Here is a 20367-nt window from a genome sequence, read left to right on the forward strand (position 1 = left end):
GTTTGTATAGGCACATTACCTCTTGCCTTCAGTAGCATTGTAGTCATCTAATGATTTTACAGAAGACAAGTGTTCAAGTTTTGACATGCATGGCAGCCAGCACCAGGGAACCCCAGTGTTACTCCACAAGGCGTACTGCCTCTACAAAAGGTCAACAACAATCCCTATTGATTTTCCTTTACTGCTGTGCAGACACTAATGAGAAAACAGGAGCTTACTTCTGAGTTTTAATACACTTTCTATTTGTTTGTTCAGGTTTTCTCATCCCAAGTCAGCCTCGGGGTCTGCTAGACTGAAAATCAGTGTCTTCTCCAGCTTTCTCCCCTGGTTTTCTCCAAACACTTGACAGGAGAGGAAGCATAATTATTTAAAGTATTTTGGGAAAATACATCTCACTGTTTCTATGCCCAGTCCTTCCTATAGCAACTTCTGTGGGAGTGCACCATCTAATCTATTAAATGATTCAATGGAACATTTATTTATTGGTAGCTGCGTTAATTTGTTTGCCAGTAACACTTTTTGTTCATGTTCTTGTTCATTTTCTTTGAACTGTGCTCCATCATTCTTTTGTCATTCAGATACTCAGTTCAAGAGATAATTTGTAAGAGCTTTTCAGAATTACCACTTAGAAGAAAACCCACTGTTTTACAAAATAAAACTACACTGTTGACACTAGTTTTAAGTGGACCCGTTGAGAGCATAAAATAAAAAATCTATAATAAGATTTTCTATTGTGATTGCTCTATTTTAAAGCTCCTCTTTGTGTAATAGTTCATGGTGAAGTTGCTTCTATTTAAAGCACTGAGTTTGATCTTGGCTTTGATCTGTAGCTTTTGATCTCGCAAGAAGGATGTTGTGGCAGTGAAACAAAAAGAGTAAGAAAGACTTTTTTTTTCTTTTTTGTTATAAAGTTAAAGGGGTACTGTCAAGATTTAGCAGGCAGTAATTGGACCTACCGTTATTTACTTAACTCTGTTTGCAAAGTCCATCTAATTCTATGTTTAGGAGAGTTTGCTCCAGCACGTGCTATGATGAGTGAGCCCTTTTTTTCAAACAGGAGCACAGATTTCCTTTAGAAGCTGTCAGAGAATTGTCATTTATAGCACAGAGCATAAGTTAGTTTCAAAATGCTGAAAATAGCACAGTTATACCAGGTGTGACTCAGTCTACCTTGTCTTAAACGCTAAACATAAAGCCTTAAAAATAACCCAACTTTGAGGATTTCTGGTACTGAGATTTTCCACGGCTGACCTAAGCCGGGTGCCTCCATGTCGTCCCGCTCAAAGAGCACATTAACACCTGCTGAAGTCCCATGGCTAAACTGAATCACCTGCTCTCGAGTTGAACATCAAGCGTTTACCGGAGGCCCTCGGTGCAGGGCTTGCAGCGGTAGCAATAAAACGCGGAGCCGCCCTTCTGAGCGCACGGCAGCGCGGTTACCAGCTGCGATCTTGGACGTCAGGAAGCAGCGGGGGAAGCCGAAGGGAGCGCGGAGCGCCGGGCCCACCCCGGAGCCGGCCGGCCATACGTCTTTAAGGCGGGCTCCTCCTCCCCGCGGGGTTCCGTGGCCGGAGCGGGGGACCCCGCGGAGGTGTTGTGTTTCCTACCGAGGGCCGGCGGGCTGCGGGCGGGGCCGGCGGCGTTCCTCGGGGAGCGGGCGGGCCCGGCCCGGCCCGGCCCGGCCCGGCATGGCCTCACCGTGCGCTTTCTCCCCTTACAGCCGCTGCTGGAGGAGGGAGAGACCTGGAAGGAGTGCAGGCTGGTGCGGCAAGTGAGCGCCGAGGTGAGGATTGCACGTGTTGTTACTCTGTTAATAATAACAGCCCCGCCGTCTGACGTCGGCGCTGCTGGTCTGCAGCAGCGTTCGGATGGTGGCTGGAAGTCCATTTCTGGTTTCTATTTCGGGAGGTGTAAGGGATGGAGTGCAGAGATTTTCCCCAGGGGTTTTGCACGCAGGAGCGATAATATTTTTGTCAGCCCGGTCTGCCTTCAGACACCTTTGCTTTTAAAAACAAACGAGCAAACAACGCAACGACCTTAAGCTGAAATGTGTAAGTTTGCTTTAGTAAGAAAAGAAAGGAGGATAGTGCTTCACAGGGTGAAGAACAGCATCCCGCTTCGGCCTGGCTCAAGTAACCGAGCGGATTACCTAAGACCACATTCTGGATGGGAGAAGTACTTTTCCTCTCCCAGTGAAGCAACAGAAAAAAAAAATGTCTCGAGTCTGTTTATAATTTCTTATTAATGCTGAGTAGCTGTGCTCTGATTGCATCTTCTTTCTAAAAAAGCACTATGGTTTTGAACTCCAGGTCACAAAATGGATTCAGGCAAACTGGAGGATCAGAAAAAGCAGCAAAAAGAAAAGAAAGCAAGATGAAGTCGTTTTTCAAAAGGTAAGGGTTCGTGTAATGTGTTTGTGTAAACGGCACAACAGGGTTGTTTTAAGATAATGCCTTATAAAGAGGTGTTCTTAATTTCTCTGATGGGGTGATAGCTTTCTCAGTCACTGTGTGACTGTTGCGTTAATAAATTGTTAGTTGAAAGAAATCATTAGCCTGTAATTTCAGGGACAGAAGTTCCCTGTTTTTATGTAAAACTTGAACATTCTGCAGAAGAGAGATAAGAGCACTCTCATCAGAGATATCAATAGCACTTGAGAACAAGAGCTTATGACAGGTCTGCACCGTTATTTGTGAATCTTCAGATAGATTTGGCTGAGAAACAGTCTGTGCTGGTGAGCACTGGGACAGTGAAAGGTATCATGCCTGCATTGAAACTGATGCTCTGATGATTGATGCTTTTGGCTCTTTGGGCAGAGTAGTTTTCTAACTCTTACAGTTTGTATAGTTGCACTGTAAGGGACCTCAAGAGGATGTCTTTGGGGTATTTTAGAAATTACTGCAGAGGACTTTATAAACTGTATACAAGCTAAATTAAACTGTATTTAAACATGTCCTTTTTTTTCATTTACAACATTTCGTTTACCTCCTACAATGTTGACCATTTAAATCTCAAATTAGGGAGGTAAGAAATCAACTGGTGCTTCTATTAAATAACTATTTTCTGTTCTCTTGAGGGGAAAAAGAAGTTTCTAATGCTTTCCACTGATGAATAAATACGTACTTCCAAATGCATTAGCATGATTTTATGGGTTTTTTTTTTTGCTCATGTTGATTTTAGAAACATTTTTAATTATTATTTTTTAAAATGTTACCTTTAAAGGATCAAAATAGCAGCATGTTGTTTTGCTGTTTCGACAGTGCTTCTAGAATGTATGATGAATCATTGCTGTTTCTGGAGCCAAATTCTTGCTGATAGCATGACTGCCAGCTCTCGGGATGTGTTGCCTTAGTATGGGCATTGCAGTATTTGACAAATGTCTACAAAGTGCATCGTTGTATGTGAGTGACTCACCAGCTCCATGGTGTATTTAAAAAAACACCACCAAATTACATGTATTTCAGAATAAGGCGCTCTATGTTGTCATACTTCAGAATGATGTGATCTAAACAGAGGTTGAATAAACGGTTGCACCAAGTAATTAAATTTCTGTTTATTTTCATGTATTTGAATGTTTATTAGCAAGCTTGTTATTTTGTTCTGTGTTAATATTGATTTCTTAACAGTTCAAAAATATCAGTATGTGAATTGTTGAGCAAAATGCACTGAAGATAGAAATAACCCTAATACAAGCTAGGTTGCATTCAATTTGAAGTAATTTTTAAATCACAAAGGATAAAGTAGGTTCACTGCCATATCTTCATCGTAGACTTAAAAGCACTTTATACTGTCACAGCCTCTTCATTTCTTTTTATAGGAAAAAAGCTTCCTCAGTGCAAAATCCATATTTACTGGTAATATGTAGTTTGCATTTGAAAGGTTGTTCAGGTCCTACTGTTGGAAGGTTTGTGAGACAGACTTCTAGTATGTAGACTAATCATATTAGAAATGCAAAAAAGTACTAAACTAAGACATGCTTGTTTTTTAAAAAATACAAATTTGTTGCAAGGTCTGTGAACAGCAGTATGAATTAAAGGTGTTTTCTTTTAATATCTACATGTATTAATAATTCTTTGAGATTCAGTGCGCAGTCACAGAACTGCATCAGCAGGATACTCAACCCCCTGGGAACAAAAGGGCACATCAGTGACCTTACATTTGGTAGATAAACTATTGATTGAGGGTGGGAATTGTTACGTTCTTTATGAGTTTGGTCATTGCAGTGATGGCTTTTCCAGTGGAGAAAGGGAAGAGGAAAGGGAGTGAGATTTCCCTGGCACTGGCAAAGCTTTATTTAAATCCAGACTTTGGTTACAACTAATATTTCAGAAAAATCCTAGAGTGTTCATCAGTGTTCACTGGAATCATTTGCAGAATCTTACCTTTCTAGTTTGGTTAGCTTTACAGGATTCTAGGAACCGTATTAATATGTAATTTGGGGCTCTTAAGGCTAAACGTGCGGAGTTTTTTTGATGTAGCCATAGTAATTTAAAAAAATTAGTCCAGTTCTGAATCCAGTATAAACTGTATTTTATTTGCAGTACTGTTATGATAGGATGTCCTTTTTAGTAATTCCTGTTTCCCTTGGAACCTGTTGTTGCATAGCATGTTTCAGTGCCTCTCCCAGATCCTTGTTAATGCTGCATGTTGTTGCCATGCTTCTAGATCAATGAAGCAACCTAGCACCACACAAACAATGATGCACCCATTCCCTTTCAGAGCTGGAGGTGACCATTTCTAAATTTGGAGAACTCAGAGCAGCATGGCCATGTGTTGAAATGTTTCATGGTTTACAGATAATTACATGACTACTAGTTAACGTACTTAGAACCACCAGCCATTGTCCTTGCATGCAGTGAAAGTTTAAGGAGGTCACTTTAGTGTAAAATACAAAGTTTGTACAGGAAAGAAAAAAAGCAGTTCTACAGAGTTTTTTTTTTTTTGTTTTGATTTGTAGTAAGAAGTGGTTTTTACTTCTGTGGTAGAACAGTATTTGGCAGTCAGCCTCATTGGAGGTGTTTTAATGAAGCTGTCTTTGTGCATGTTATCACAATACTAACAAGGTAAACTGCTGAAATCTACAAATACACTACCAATAACTTTTTTTTTGTGCATGTGTGGATGCTATGTATGCCTTTGCACCTTAGCTTATGAGTACCTTTTGTCTTGAATAAAACAGGAAATGGAAAATGTGATAACATATTTGTTCTTTCCAAAATGACAGAAAAACAGGATTTGATTGCTTTTAATATTTCTGAAATGTCTCGCCCACTTGTGTTTATATTATAAATTCTGAGCAGGGATGTGGTAACTGTTGGGAGTAAGGCAGGAAGCTGTCCATCTGGGGGCATTTGGAACTGGAGCAACTTACTGCATTTGAAAGTAGTGGTACACTGCATTCAAGTACTCCATAAGCCACCTATAGAATTTCCTAAAAGAAAAGAAAAAAAAATATTACTTGCGAATATACAGTTCTGCATGGCAGTTGGAGATGTTTATCTAAAGTGGATTGTTCGAGTTCTCATTGTTACTGATTCTGAAGACTCCAAAGGAGTTATTATAACCTTCCTGTTCAAACATGCTTTATTTCAGTATTACATTTATTGCATTTTAGACTTAACATTTATTAAACCTATTTTGGATGGTGTCTAATACTTTTTAATGATTCTTGGCAATCATTATCAGGCTGTCTTTAATCAGATTATATTCAGATATTGTATTGTAAAGGCATTTATCATTAATCATTTGAATAAAAAGTATGAGCACAGAAGGAAAAGGCTAGAGCTTTTACAGAACTAATTAAATATTTTGGAAGTTCTTGGACTCCTTTCTGATAGCTGTAGTGACTCAGTAGTGGCCACAGATTACTCTCATAATGCTGACCTTCTGCTTGCCATCTACCCTCCAGGAAGCTCTTAGAGAAAAAAGGGTAGTTCACTGTTAAAGCAAGTAAATGCTGTGTAGCTTTAATTGAGCACAAAGGATTAAATTCCTAAAACTGTGTAGATTACATTATGCTCATTTTTCTTGCGTTACTTTTCTTGCAGGCACAAAGAGTGGCTGCTCACAGCTGGCTAGGTCCTATCTTCATATGGATGTGTTGTTCACAGGTTTTGTACAATGTGCAAGCATTTAAAACTAGCTTGCAGTACCTCAACATTATCATGAATATTTGTAGGATATTTACAAATTTCATTTTTTTCATAGCTTGGGTTCAGACGTGATACCCAGTGCCAGTTAATAGAGAAAGTATAAGAAATGTTTTTGTCTCCCTGTATCATAACCATGTTCTAATTAATAAAAACTTTTCCTGAGAGCTGATTATATTTTCTTGAAAAATTTCTGATGGAAAAGAAACTTGTTAATTACACAATTCTGTATGTGTCTTTCTTGCTTTTATGCTTTTAATTTAGGTGTCTGCTGCCATTTCCAGTGAAATTTCTTAGTATTCTAAATCTGACATCTTCCTATAAGAGCCCCAGTAAAGCCAAGACAGAAGCATGAGCTCCATCATTGATGGGAATCCTAGCAGATGCATGACAGAGATGTTACGACTGTCCCAACCACAGAATGCATTTCTTTTGGAACTTTGAGCATATGAGACAGTTCGGTGTTTTGATTTTATGAACTATATTGTACTTAGTCTTCAGTTCATATACCCTGCATGCGGTGGACAGCCATGTCGTGAATTTGCCTTGGAGTTGTTTTTTTAACTTCACTGCAATACATGGGAAAACAGGGGCTTAGGACTTAGCTTGGAATGGCTGATGAGTATCTTTCTTACGTTCTCTCACCTATTTTGTGAAAGGAAATGAAATAAATCTCCAGAATGTTAAAGGTTTCCGTGCCTGGGATCTTGTTTATTTCAAAGAAAACATGTCTGGCTTGGGGCTGATCTTCGAATAGATATGATGGCCTTCATTTTGTTTAAATTCAAGAGATTTCCATGTTTTGGCTGCAGTTCTGATGTGTTTAGTAAAACTACTGATGTTTAAATGCAGGCCTTTGTTGTTGATTCTCAACATCTTTCTTGCAAGCAACCGCTTTTCTGATTGAAGAGGAGATTTGACTTCTAATTGCCTAGAGTATTTGTATACTGGGAGGTGTGATACAATGTTTTTTCCAACTTACAGCCTAAAAGAAACCATTGTATAGGGCTTTAGGGCAAGTGAGGAGATAATCGTAGGTAGGTAGAGTAATTATAGAATTCAGTCTCACGTTCAGTTTTTTTCCCTCTCCTGCAATTTCCCTTCCCTACTACAGACAGTGCTGTTCTGAAAATATGCTTAATTTGTAGTGTGAGAAACACACAACATGGAAATAAGTGCAAATCTTTATTTTTTTTTTCACCTAAGTTTAGGTGACAACTTTATTTTCTGTATTACTCAGAGTAAGTCTCTTATGTTTGCAAATAGTTAAGAGAAGTGGTTGTTTGGAATCTAAGAGTGGTGGTTTTGGTTTCCTTGAGTTTATATATGCAGGTAAGTTAATGGAATGTGTGCTAAAATTTTATCCAGTCTAAGTGATCAATATAGCATACTTTTGTCCAAATAACACCCCTTTTTCTATAAAAGCTGTAATATTTTTTCAGAGATTAAATTTTTACTCCTTGAAAAACAGCAACTTTTGTTTATCAGGACAGGAGAAGAAAAACGCATGATAACAAAAATGCTTTTTGGTGCTGTATGCATTGCTCCTATTTCAACAGCAGTTGAGCAGGGTTGAGTTACATAAAATCTACATTCTGGACTTCTCAGAACAAAATACGTAGTTGCATGAAGCTTGAGTTGTAATGTGACTCTGTTTACTCAGTGTCTTTCAGAGAAAGCGAGGAAAGAGATGCTATCGAGAGGGACCTTTTCAGGCTTGAGAGGTTGTCTCATGCAAATGTCATGGAGCCCAGTGCAAGGTTGTGCACCTGAGTCAGGACGCTGACAAGCACATATACAGACTGGGCAGGAATGGATTGTAGAGCAGCCCCAGGGATAAGGGTTTGGGATTACTGAATGGTGAAAAATGCAACCTGAGTTGTATGTGTGTGCTTAGAGTGAAGAAAGCCAACAATATCCTGAGTTGCATCATAAGAAGCATGACTAGAGGGAGGTGACTGTTATAGGTGTCTGCTACTTTATATGTTTTTGTCTTAAATAGTCTTAAATAGATATCCAGTGTGAATGTCTTCTGTAGCCTTACAGCCTTCTGGTATAAAGTGGCATGTAAGTAAACATTTAAAGGGTTATATTTAGTTTAAAATATTGGGTCAGACCATGAGGTTCTGTTACAGATTCCTTTTCAGTTAGTAGGGTATTTAGGGATTTCAAAAAAACAATTTTGTATGTACAGGGTGTATTTCTTATCTTGCACTTGGTTTTGATCAGTTATAGTCTGCAAATGTCCTGTGTAGGAATTTGTCTGAAGAGTTTTTAAAATGAAAGGTTGTATAATACCAGTGACCTAGATAGCTTGTAGACACTTAAGACTTTTCATTTGTTTTCTTTTGTCCTGAGCATTGAGACAGGAAGCTTTCTTAGAATTATTTTTAGAATTATAAAAGTCAACCTTGGCTTCCTATTGCAACAGAAATCCCTTGGCTAGATCCAAAAGCAGTATTGTTTACTCTTTCATGGTGCCATATACTTACAATTTTTTTGTTTTATTTTGGATGCCTGTTTTTGAAAGAAAGTACTCAATAACTTCAACCTACATTGGTGTCATACTTGAATTGTTTAGATGGGGAAGATAGGGCTCCTCGATATGTCTGTGATTTTTGTTTTCATTGTGGGTCTAAATTGAATACAGTAAGTGGTTTGTTTTATTGCAGACTACTGAGATGATCACGTCTAAAAGACTGGTGATTTTCTTCCTCCATAATTACACTGTTTTTACAACACCACTTTTGTTGTGACAGAATGATGGCTGAGTGAAAAGGAGTTTGGAATTCTGATCCCCTTAGCTTTTATGTTCCTCATTTCCCATCTCAACGTTCAGCTGAGAAGTAAACTGTAGGTCTGAATGCATCTTCTACCTTGGCTATGGTGCCGCTGTTGCTGCTTTACTTGACATGTCTCTTTCAGTTAAGGAGAAATTGGGAGCTACCTTTCCATTTCCACTGAGGTCTTGAGGGCATCTTGAAAATACCCCTGAAGAAGTTTCCATTTCTGCTGTTATGCAGCGAGTTGCAGAGTTACTGAAACATACTTCTGTCCTTTGTTATACCACACAAATGATCTTCAGTATGCAGGGAAAGTAGGCATGACTGAGTTCCACTTCTTTGTAATTTTGAAATATACTTACTTTAGTCAAGCCAGGTTAATATTTCTAAAACGAGGGACGGAGAAATGCGGTGACTGTGGAAGTTTAGGGAGTCCTTGTTTGTTCTTGCTGGTGTCACAGCACCTGAGTAATTGCTCTTTGTGCTAGACATCTGATACTTGTAATGTGCTAGCTAGCATTTGACTATTCCTTTCATTGATGGAAAGCCCATGTTTTTCAGCTTCCTTACTCTTGAGTAATTTTTATCTGAGTATGTCTGTTACCCTGGAGTCTTAGAACAAACTGAATGAATAAAACATTATAAATTGACTTTGGATGTCAATGGAAATTCCTTATGACTCAACAAATCCACTGTTGGAAAGAATTACTTTTTGTGACTCTTTGTCAAGTTTTAACTGACCATACTGTCGTCAGTACCAGTTAAATTTTCACAGAAACACTATCATGGACACAGAAATGTGAACTGTTAGTCACTTGCAGATTAAAAAAATAATTCAATGGCTTAACACTTGTCACACAGAGGACAAATTGGGAAGTGAGAGAAGTTGAATCAACATACTGACACCTTATTAGGACTCTGGTTACATTAATGAGGAATTTATATAAACTCAAAGTGAACAAACCATGAAATGTAATTAACACAAGTAACTTCACTAAGATTTTAATTGTCATGCTCATAGCTATTAGCATCTTGACTGAGAAGTTCTAGGTAGCCTTGGGAAAGGAACTGCAGATAGAAAGCTGAAGACTGTGTTCCCACTCCCCATCTCAGTACCTGACTAATCCACTGGGACAGTTTCTCTTCTCCTCTAGGTATATTACAAATAGTCCCATTGCTGGCCTGCAAAACACCCCAGAACTGGGCATAAAACTGAAGTTACTTTAAGTTACAGGTAGGGAGAATTTGGCTACTTAATTTTATGTTGTGTTTGTTTTTAATGTTGAGAGATGGGAATGGAAAGAGCAAATGTCAAGTTAAAGATGTTCTTATAGGGATGTCTTTTGTATTCTATAAGCCAGCATATACTGCAGGTGGTTTTTTTTTTTTAATTTATTTATTTGCAGTTTATTGAATTTATTGCCGTCTTGGCTTAGTTAGGAGTGGTCTGGGTGGGTGTTTTGCAGTGCAGTCTTTCCAAAGCACTGGCAAAGATTTAACAGTAATCCAGCTGAGTTCCCCTAAGGGCTTGAGCTGAAATTCTGTCTTTCATATTAAATTAAGCATGGTTACAAGACAAGCTATTTGAAGTTTTTGTGAGGCATGTGACTGACAGAGCAAGCAACTGGAATGCAAATTTTTACATGTATGTTTTTCTTTGCCCTCAAACTTGCTGTGGCATCCTGCACTTGAGATTTTTTTTTTCCCAGAAAGGGGCTTGCCCCCTGTTTCCTAAGAACCTGTGGTTATCATTAACTAGATGTGTGATTTTGTTTGTTTGTTTTGTTTTATTTTGTTGGTATTTCTTTTTTTTTCTGTTCAGGCTTAACTTTTATTTTTGAAATATTTTATCAAATGTCTCCTTTGTGGTAGTTTTTTAATGGACTTCCTGTTTTTTTTCATTGCCTACATATGATCTATGTTGGCGTATCCTTATGACAGTGTATTGGAGTAACTTTTGCCAATGTTATTTTGTTCCCTACTAGTTCAGGTAGAAACTTGTCACTGATCTTCAAAAATGACCCTTCACCAGGCTTTTTGTTACAGAATAGGCTGTTCCTAAAGTAGTGAAGGTTTTTTTTATTCTTTTTTCTTTTCAGTAGACTAAAAATACAACAACTATCAGATATTCATCCAGATCAAGTATTTTTACTGTATGTTATTTGTTTAAATAAGTGGACTCTGCTTTTAGAAAGGGTTGGAGTGGTTAAACAGAGCCTGTTGTTTCTTAATTTGAACATGGACAGGATTGGTTACGGCTAAAAAGTTTGCTTTGTCTAAAGGTTGCTCAGTGTAGGTTTCCCAGTAGGAGTAGTTCCTGAAACAGCTGATGAGATCTGGTGTTATTTAAAATCCTTTTTTGATTGTTTCAGCATAAGCCAAGGTTAGGATGGATTTGAAGATAAGTAACATCTGAGGTTCTATAGTAGGTGCTGATGCTCTCAACTTCATATCTTTTGGACACTTTCTTCTGGGAAGGAGAAGAAACTGGTTTTCATTTATTTACTCTGAGGTTTTTGTTTTACTGATAAATCTCTTGTGTGTGACGTCCCTTCTAGAAATCTGCAGTTCATACAGGGAGAGAGCATGTCCTTGAACAGAGCAAGATCTAAGAACTGAGTATGCTGTACATAAGGTAATCTGTATAAATGCTCAGTCAGAAAGCTTTTCTAAAATCAAAACCATTGCTAAGTCAATTAGAATGACGATGGGTAAACTGACAGAAGGCAAGAGACAGCTGACTGATTTTAAGAGCTGCCAAGCTGAAAGTGTGTAAGACATCTTGCAGTAGGAAGTAGTGAATGGATATTTGCGAACACTGGGTAGTTAGTCATATCTCTCAGCTGTCTTCCAGTTATTACCTCAAAGAGAAGGAGGTAATATTTTTAAAGACCATATGATAAGTGAACCTGAATTTAAATGAGATAAAAGCTGTATGTTATTAGGGAAGAAGTGCTTGTCCTTGCAAAGAGAGGGTTTGTCCCAGATGGGAGTATCCATCCCCCAGGTGATGTTTGTGGCCTTCTGGTAGTTTGCTATTAGAAAATTTCTGCATAAATTGTTTTGAGTTCTGTATTCTTTTTGATGTCTTGGCTCCATATAGAAGTGTTACGTTATTAACTTGTTTAACTATATTACTTTCAGATTAGATAGTAGAAAGACCCTTTTGAAGTAATTACGACAGACTGCATCTTTGCCTCTCAGGACAGGCTGGAAGGTCCTGAAATGCAGGTCAGGTGCTTGTGGGGTTGGCAGTGGGGAGGAGAACCTTCAAACTGACAGTGAGAAATGGGAGTTATCCACGCCTAGGTCTCTGGTAAACTATTTTTGGATTAACTAACTGCAAGATTAATTACTTCATGACAACAAATGAACTGACTGAACCAGGAGTTCCCGTTATTAACATAATAAAAGTATCAAAAATAGAATTCATAGCAAACAGGATGTCTGGCCATAAATGTGCAGTTTCAGTTGCCTGGTATTTATTATGGACTTGACCTTCTGTGCTCAGACCAGAGAGCAGTGAGGAGCTGTGTGGCTGTGAGTAGAGATCCCATTTAATCTGACTGCACACCAGCATGGCAGGCCCTTTAAAGAATGGGCCACCATTAAGGATATTGGAGAAAGATGAATTATTACTTCTGTGGCATGGCACATTTGCTGCTCCCATTCAGTTGGTGATGCAACTTTCAGGAAAGATGCCTTGTTTGGAATCCTGGCAAGTGGAATTATGTATTTCTGTGTTACTGATAGTGTTAAAAATATTTTTTAACTGTGATACTGAATGCGGAGTATCTAGAGTACAGACTTTATTAAACTTGATTTACCAAATGAATTAACAAGCCAACATTTCTAGGAGATAGGTTGTGCTTGTTGGCTAAAATGGCATGGTAAGCCCTCAGTGTATATGGGAAATTTCTCTTATTAACCGTGTGAAGCTCTTTTAAGATGATTCTTTCTTCATCTCCACAGAAAAATAGGCATGCCTGCAACTTGAAGTCAGGACCATATGGCACTGATGTTTCAGCACAGAGAACAATTTGTGTTCACCATCTTAGTCCATTATGTGATTGCAGATGGGACAGTCCTGCTGACTCCAGACAGCGGGAGTGCACAAAACTGTTCTTAGTGTCGGATGCAAATGCATTTTATTTTTGGATTCATATTGTTGTGAAATCCAGTCAGTTGCGCCAACGACATTTAGCTGAAACTGACCTTCTCAATTTGATAATCTGTGTTCTGGAACTTTCCACAATTTCAACTGTGAAACAGACTACCTGAAGTTTTAAGGAGCTAATCCATGTGTGTAACTAAAGACAAAGTAAAAAGTATGTGAGACACTGCTTTTATAAGTTGATGGCAAATCTTGACATTTGAGATAGAAGGCTTGTTAATAAGGTTTTTTTTAAATATTATGAGTCCTAAAGATAAAACTATCAATTTTCAGCATTTGGAAGAACTAGGCTGTTTCAAAGTTGGCATATCTCTACTGTAAATGTTTTATTTCCCTTAATTTTCAGCTGACTTTCTTCTGAGTATTCCATTTCGTACTATTTTAATAACTGTAGTGTCTCTGGCAATATGTCATATCTGCGAATCAGTGTTTCATGGAAGTATTTTCCAGGCACCTTGGTAAATAAAAAATACTGATAGTGGCTCAGAATTTTCCCCAGTCTCTATTGTTGAACAGCTATGTGTCAGGAACAGATGGAACCTATCTTAGAGAACGGATATGGTTGCCACAGATTGGTTGTACTAGGGAAATGAAAATTTAAAAAAAGAAGAAGGAAGGAAGTTGTCTTAATTTGTAGGGATACGGGTCTCAATTTTGTTCTGATTCACTGAGGTTAGTAAAACCATAGATAAAGATCTATATTTTGACTCTTTCCCAGGTTTGTAAGTTTTTGTAGTAAAGTACTTTTTTATTTTTCCTCTTCTTGGTTTTAAAAAAGGATGGTGTTTCATAGTACCAGAAAATCTGTTGTGGATCAATGTATACGTTAACAGCATGCTTGAAATCAAAGTAATTTGAAATAGGTATTCCTGGATTGTTTCTTAGTATCTTTTTGCCAAGCCATGTGTTTACCAAACCTTTGAAAAGCAGAGAGATAATTTTCAATTAGCTCAAGGAATGTACAACATTCAAGTACCACACCCAACCTGCGCAGGAGGACAGTATTTTTTTGTGCCTACATGCCCTTGAATAGTTAAGGTGCAGGTTTTGAGTTGATGTCAGTTCATAGTGGAAAAATACAAGTTTGAAGTTACTGCTTGAGAAGGCAAAATTTTTAGGTGAAAGCAAAATGCTGGAAGAACAAATGAAACAAGTATTGCTTTCTTAAAGAAACATAGGCAGTATTAGTGGAATGGAATTGTCGGAGACCTCTTGTCAGGTTTGATTTTTCTCTCAGACTAGGGGAAGCTTTCTCTAAGATCTTCACTAATTGACCAGCAAATAGTTTGAGAAGAGGCAAGGCACAGCATGTATTTATATACTACTTTGCTTCACCTCCTTTCCCTCCCCAAAGAAGAAAAATAAATGCTGTGTTTTGAGAATCATAATTGTCAAACTATAACTGATTTCAACATAACTTTTGTAGCTTACACAGTGTATTTAAAAATGTTTTTTTAAAGCTGTGATTGACTGATAACACTGCTTTTTCGATCTTTAATTCAGCAGATAAGAGTCAGGGATTTCAACCTTGTGTTTGGCTATTACTAGCTGGGAAGGCATAATTAATCCTGTCTCTCTTTTTAAATCCCTCTAAGTCCTTGCTTAGTCCTCTGCAAGCACAGTGTCTTTTACTGTGCATCTGCACTTCAGCGAAATAGCTAGGCTTGAACAAGAATGTTCATATATTTGGGTTTCTGGCAACAGAGGATGCAAACTGATTTCTGAAATGTTGATTGCTCTGCATTGAATGTGCACGGTGCCCACAGAGAGCTTCCTTCCTCCACCCATATGCTTGCCAGCTGTCCCTGTTTGCTGCCTGTGGAGCTTGGTGCGGTCTGGCGTGGGCACAGCTCCATTGACAACCTGACTGGTATTTCTTAAAAGCTATTGTGGATGTGCAGCCACTGTCCTCAAGGATGTGGGAAGACATCCAGGATACTGCTATTGCTCAGATGGCTTGAAATTCAATCAAGTCCCAGAGGTAGGTAGGTAGGTGCCCAGGAATGTGTGGAGAACTTAATCATCCCTGCCTTTTTCACTGCTGATTCTGGAAGCATGCAAAAGCTGTCTGGTTTTAAGTTGCTTACCTGGCCCCTTCTGCTTTAATATAGCCACAGTAGCCCTCCGGAAGCCTCCTGCTAGCCTCATGCCAGTGTGGACTGTTTGTCAGTCCTTTACTGGCTACAATGGCTAAAAGGTTAGAGCCTAAAGGCTAATTTTGAGTTTGTGTAATCACTTGAGACTGTGTAAGCTCCTTCTAATTAACTGTCAGTAAATACTTTTGTTTGTTTGTTTTTAAATTGTAACTTTTGTGAAAATAAGAAGACGCAAGTGTACTAAAACTGAAACCATCAAGATCAAACAAATTCTGCTTTTTGGGACAGAAGCTCAGCTTTCACTTTTCATTTTTGTTTGTACTTCAGATGAAGACAGAGGCATGCTTTTCTGCTCTGTTCTGAGAGAGTTAAAGCAGCTTATTCAGCCCAAACTTTTTGCCTTTTGTTGGTCAGACACTGTAATACCGGGCCAGTTTCAAATCTAGGCAGTGTAATTCTTCAATGGTGTCATATTTGTAAGGTTTCAGTAATTAATCGAACCCACTGCAGGCACGTGATGCCAATGTACCCATTAGTTCCAGTGTAGTCACAGTGTACCTCAGTCAAAGGCATGTCCACTTTTCAAATTGGGGAAAAGATGTCAGAATCATAGAGATTAGATTTAGCTGAAACTAGTGTGAGTTTTTACAAAAATGGTAAAAATTTGCTGTTGTGGAATGCAGCCAATAGGTCAGTGTTTCCAAGTCCGGCCTTATACATTTTGTTGGTTTTGTTTCCATTTAATTTTGAATGTAGAGTTTGAATGTGAGGTCTTGATAGTAGACATACGTGTCTTACCCATTTGTGACTGTGAAGTACTGTTTTGAATCAACATTTTTTAGTTCTGTCACATTTTGCTTCAGTGTTCCCATGTTTTATAATCCAGTTAGAGTTGCTTTGTGAAAGTTACAGTACAGTATTCCCTTTAATAAAAAGCCATTTGTATTCTTGAAATGAATCTGTGCTAATTCAAATCAGGTGTCCACTATGTATGTTTTCTCCTATGAAACTGTGGAATTATATAATCTTCATTTAACCTAGAGAGTGTAATGGCATTCTTACTAGGTATAAAGCAGTATAGAACTTGGTGCTGTAAATCAACTTACAGACAAGCTCAGTGGTTTTGTGATTTAGTTCACCTAATGATCATGCCGTATCTTGGTTGTGGCATGACTGTTTTTAAAGGTTATGAAACAGTAACTTAAATGCCTGAATACATCAGTTATTGTTAAAGTTTTAATTCTCCCCCATTCTTGACAATATTCAGAAATTCACTTGCTTAAACAGGAAACTAACTGAAATCGTGCAGTATCCCACTGTATATGCCTTCAGAAATTACCGTGACTGAATGTATTTACTGCCCTCAGCAGCTAGTAATGTGGCCCCACAAGACTGTAAACTTTCAACATTGTGATTTTTAGTTATATTTTTCATGAGCTGATTGCATGCAGTTCAAATGCAGATTACACAGCTGACAACAGAACAAATATCTCACTATTTTTTGTCACTGTCTTTTTCAGTTCTTTCAAAAAAATTTTTTACTGACGTGCACTAACTATTCTGTATGTTTTACTTGCGGCTCAAGACAATTCCTCTTTACTCAGTGCAGCCCAGGCAAGACAAAATGTTGAACATCTGTAGTGCAAGTTCTTCTGCTACCTGTGTGGTGTGTATAGGTTGAATGGCTGCAACTTTTCCAGATATTTTTTTACAGTGCAGAAATACCACAGCGTTTGCTTGTATCGAAAAGATCATATTAAAGGGATTACTTTATGATTATAGGTAGGATAGTCTGCCAGGCCACATTACATTAGTGTAGCTATAGAAGTAGGTACGTATGTGCCTAGTGACTTGAACTTTTCGTAGTTCTTACAGGTATGTCTAGTACTGTGCTTTCATAGAAAAAAACAAGTAGTGTTTCACATAAGTAGAAAGTTAACTGCAAAGGAAAAGGAAGCCCAGGTTTGGGCTAATGTGCAAGATCAAACATCTGTGTGACATGTGCTTCTGGGAGTGTTTCTGCTCAACGTTCTGCACAAAATCCTGTTCCTCATTTAATTCAGTTTAGGTGCATTTCTGTGAAAGCCAGAGTTTCCAGTTTAGACAAACAGTTTTTCTTTCTTAGTTTAAGAATTTAAGGTTTCTCCATCAGATCTGCCTTTCCTATTTTTAGATTTTTGTTTTCTTTCTTACAGAATGGAATCAGATTCATTTAAAAGGACTTACTTCCCCTAAAACTGTGATGTTAACTGGAATTAGTCTTTTGTTGTTGTTTGTTCTGAATTATTAGATTCCCATTTGTATATTAACAGTTTTTCTGGGTGGACAGATATTTTTGTTTGGTTTGTTTTTGAGGATTTTACTTGCCATTACAAAAATTTGTATTAGTTGTGTATCTGTTGTTCTGCGCTTGGCTTGCTTCAGTTAGCTTCTTCTGAGTTGCTGAATTCCAACAGCCAAATGGTTTTCCACATTCCATCCATCCATATACATACATATATTAAAGGTTGTAGTTGTATGCACAATATTTGATCTCAAGGCATGATCTTATAACTTGTGTTGACTGTTTCCAGTTGAGGCTGTATTCATCAGCTGAGGTACAGTACTGTGAATTGTTGATGAGTAATGTCTGAGGTGATTTAAGAATTCATCCTAATGCTGTACAGATTTATCTCTCTTGAAGTCCAGTCCAGGCACCAGTGTGCCTCTTACTTCTCCACCACTGCTTCCAGACAACATGCTAAGTTCAAAAGTAGATTCCTACACCCATTGCAGATTTTTCTGCCAGCCACAGTCACTTACACTGAATGTTTTACCCAAGTTACTGAAATCTCTCTTCGTCTTTGCCCTTTTATTGTTCTCTATGATGATAAATTTGCTTCAAGGGCATTCACATCTGATTTCAGAGCAGAGGAGGAAAACTGATCAGCTCCCAGGAAATTCTTCTGGTAACTTCAGGGCTTGGTTTGTGATATTGAGGTATTAATAGATGCTTTTCAGAAACTTTTTGAATGCTGTATTAAATTTTTATTTTACCTCCTATAGAAGGATAAGAGATTATTTTAGCCATTTCCTATCACACCTGTTCACATAGGTTAAATTTCAGCATTTATTAATATGTCTTCTGTAGTGATTTGGCATGATTTAAATCAAGTATGACAAAAAGACAGTGATACAGTGAACACCAGCCATCCAGATGAAGGAGGATCAATAAATAATGTAATTGAAGGAGAGCTTGTGGTTTGTTAGACTTGGAGAACTCTGTTCTATAAAGGCCCTGGAAATATCTGTATAAACTTTGGATGAACTTACAGTCAGTCACAGTACACAAATCCAGGGAAAACCTGGATTTTCCTTCAGTTGCTTCTGGAATAATATAGCTTTTTACATGGTGATCCGTTGTGATAAAATGAAACTCATGCTCAAGCAGTTTCATCATCCCCTTACCGTAGCATCAAAGGTGCAGGGATGTACCTAAAGCTAGGAATCAGGGTATACAAGTCTATTTTGATGCTGCTTAACCAGGTGCCTTTTGGTAAACTAATTCACCACAGACTTTACTACTAATTACATCTGCATAGATATATTTCACTGGATATCACAAAGAACCCAGACCAGTAGTCCTTTGAATGGGCTGGTTGGGCTTCCATTACTTGCTTCCTTTTCCTGTTTCAAAGACTCACTTTCTGTCCTTTCCTATATATTCTAGTAGATTTTCAGAAATACTGTATATGGGCACAAAAACAAAATGCTTTTAAAAGAATGTTGCAAATCATTCTAAATTGCACGTTGTTGCTTCTGCTTGCAGTGCAAGGGTTTCTCAAGAGTTACTCAGTGGCAGCATCTAAAATTGTATAAGGGAATAAGATTAGTGCTCTTGCCTTCAGTGCACAGTGTTCCTTGAAGAAGACTTCTGAGCTTATACTTTCTTTTTTTCATACCTTCAAATATGATAACATAACGTGGCCAGGCATAGCAGTGCTTGGCAGAAGGGAGAACAAATGCTAAAAACCTTTTAGATGGTGATTAGATTCTGAACCAGGCTTTAAAGTAATTCAGGATGTAGGGCTAACTTCTGAAACTTCGTATGAAGTGTCAGAAGGGAATTCAGAATCTTCTAGTATTTTATTTCTTAGCTTTTATCTGTAGGGGAAAATGTTAATGCAAGTGATGTGGTTGGTATTCTTTCAGACACTGTGAGTAAGGGTATTAGAGTCTGAAGTTTTTGTCTTTTGTTTTCCCCAAAGTTATGCTATATGAGGATGTATTTAGACAAAGTTTGTTGTTGAAGTCCACCCATGTTGTTGTTATTACTAAACTGCATACTATCTCTGGAATTTCTCTGTTGAGAGAGTTTAACAGCTTGCTGTTTGGTCTCTTTTAGTACACCGTGTATATACTATTATTTGTTAGAAGAATATTTCAGACTGTCTTGCACATTAATTTAAAAGAATGGTAGACTCTTCTCCCAGCTTATTTATGTACAATAGTTGTCTCATTCTCTAGTAATTCACAATTCAATTAAATATGCTGTATGTGCATTATTAGTTAAGATGAATTATACTTTCTTAATGAAGAAAAGCCTGTTTCTTTAGCTTGCTTGTAAGTAACAGAAAGCCTTTTTTAGTTTGTTTTGATTATTCTATTTTGCTTCCTTATGGCTAAAAATGCTATGGTAAGTACAGCTTATTTTACTGAATTTCCTCTTTAGGGAAAACCTGTTCAGGGAGGGCTTTTTACCACATTACTGTTACTGAAGTTTACCAGTCTTGTATTTCTCTGCCATGAGCATGTGTATGACAGAACAAGTGTATGACAGAAAAGAGAAGGAGGCAGGGACAAAAATGCTTATTGACTTTGAGTAAAAGAGCTGGGAGTCCACTGCAGTAAGAACCTGCTAATCTTATGTGGTCTGCACGGAATAAGCAAATCTCTCTTGTTCCATGTGAAAAGTGGCCAATGAAAGTGGCCTGTGAAGCAGGTTCTTTATGTCATGCCCAACATTAATGGGAAGGAGAATCTTTGCTCTTCCTGCTTGTTAACTGTAGTAACTCTGTTCCAGGATTTTTAGTGTACTGATTGACTTCTTTCTTGTCCTAATCAACGCATTTGTTCTTTGAGGATCCAGTAGTCACCAAGGACTTAACAGATTTTGTGTTCATAAT

General features: G+C 37.9%; 1 protein-coding gene across 4 annotated transcripts in view; it reads left to right on the forward strand.

Annotated features, from left to right (window-relative positions):
* AOPEP (aminopeptidase O (putative)) overlaps positions 1-20367 on the forward strand; it is a 296802-nt gene that overhangs the window by 90828 nt on the left and 185607 nt on the right. For all 4 annotated transcript variants that reach the window (XR_010622734.1, XM_065745670.1, XM_065745673.1 and 1 more), the window contains 2 exons: positions 1721-1783; positions 2310-2393. Coding sequence is in view for 3 of the 4 variants with exons in the window: in XM_065745670.1 (XP_065601742.1) it covers positions 1721-1783; positions 2310-2393 (147 nt within the window). In the remaining variant the exon portion in view is untranslated. The remainder of the gene's footprint in view (positions 1-1720; positions 1784-2309; positions 2394-20367) is intronic.

The sequence above is a fragment of the Cyrtonyx montezumae genome, unplaced genomic scaffold (assembly GCF_038088225.1).
Source record: "Cyrtonyx montezumae isolate F1298 unplaced genomic scaffold, pur_monq_1.0 scaffold_36, whole genome shotgun sequence".
Classification (NCBI taxonomy): Eukaryota; Metazoa; Chordata; class Aves; order Galliformes; family Odontophoridae; genus Cyrtonyx; species Cyrtonyx montezumae.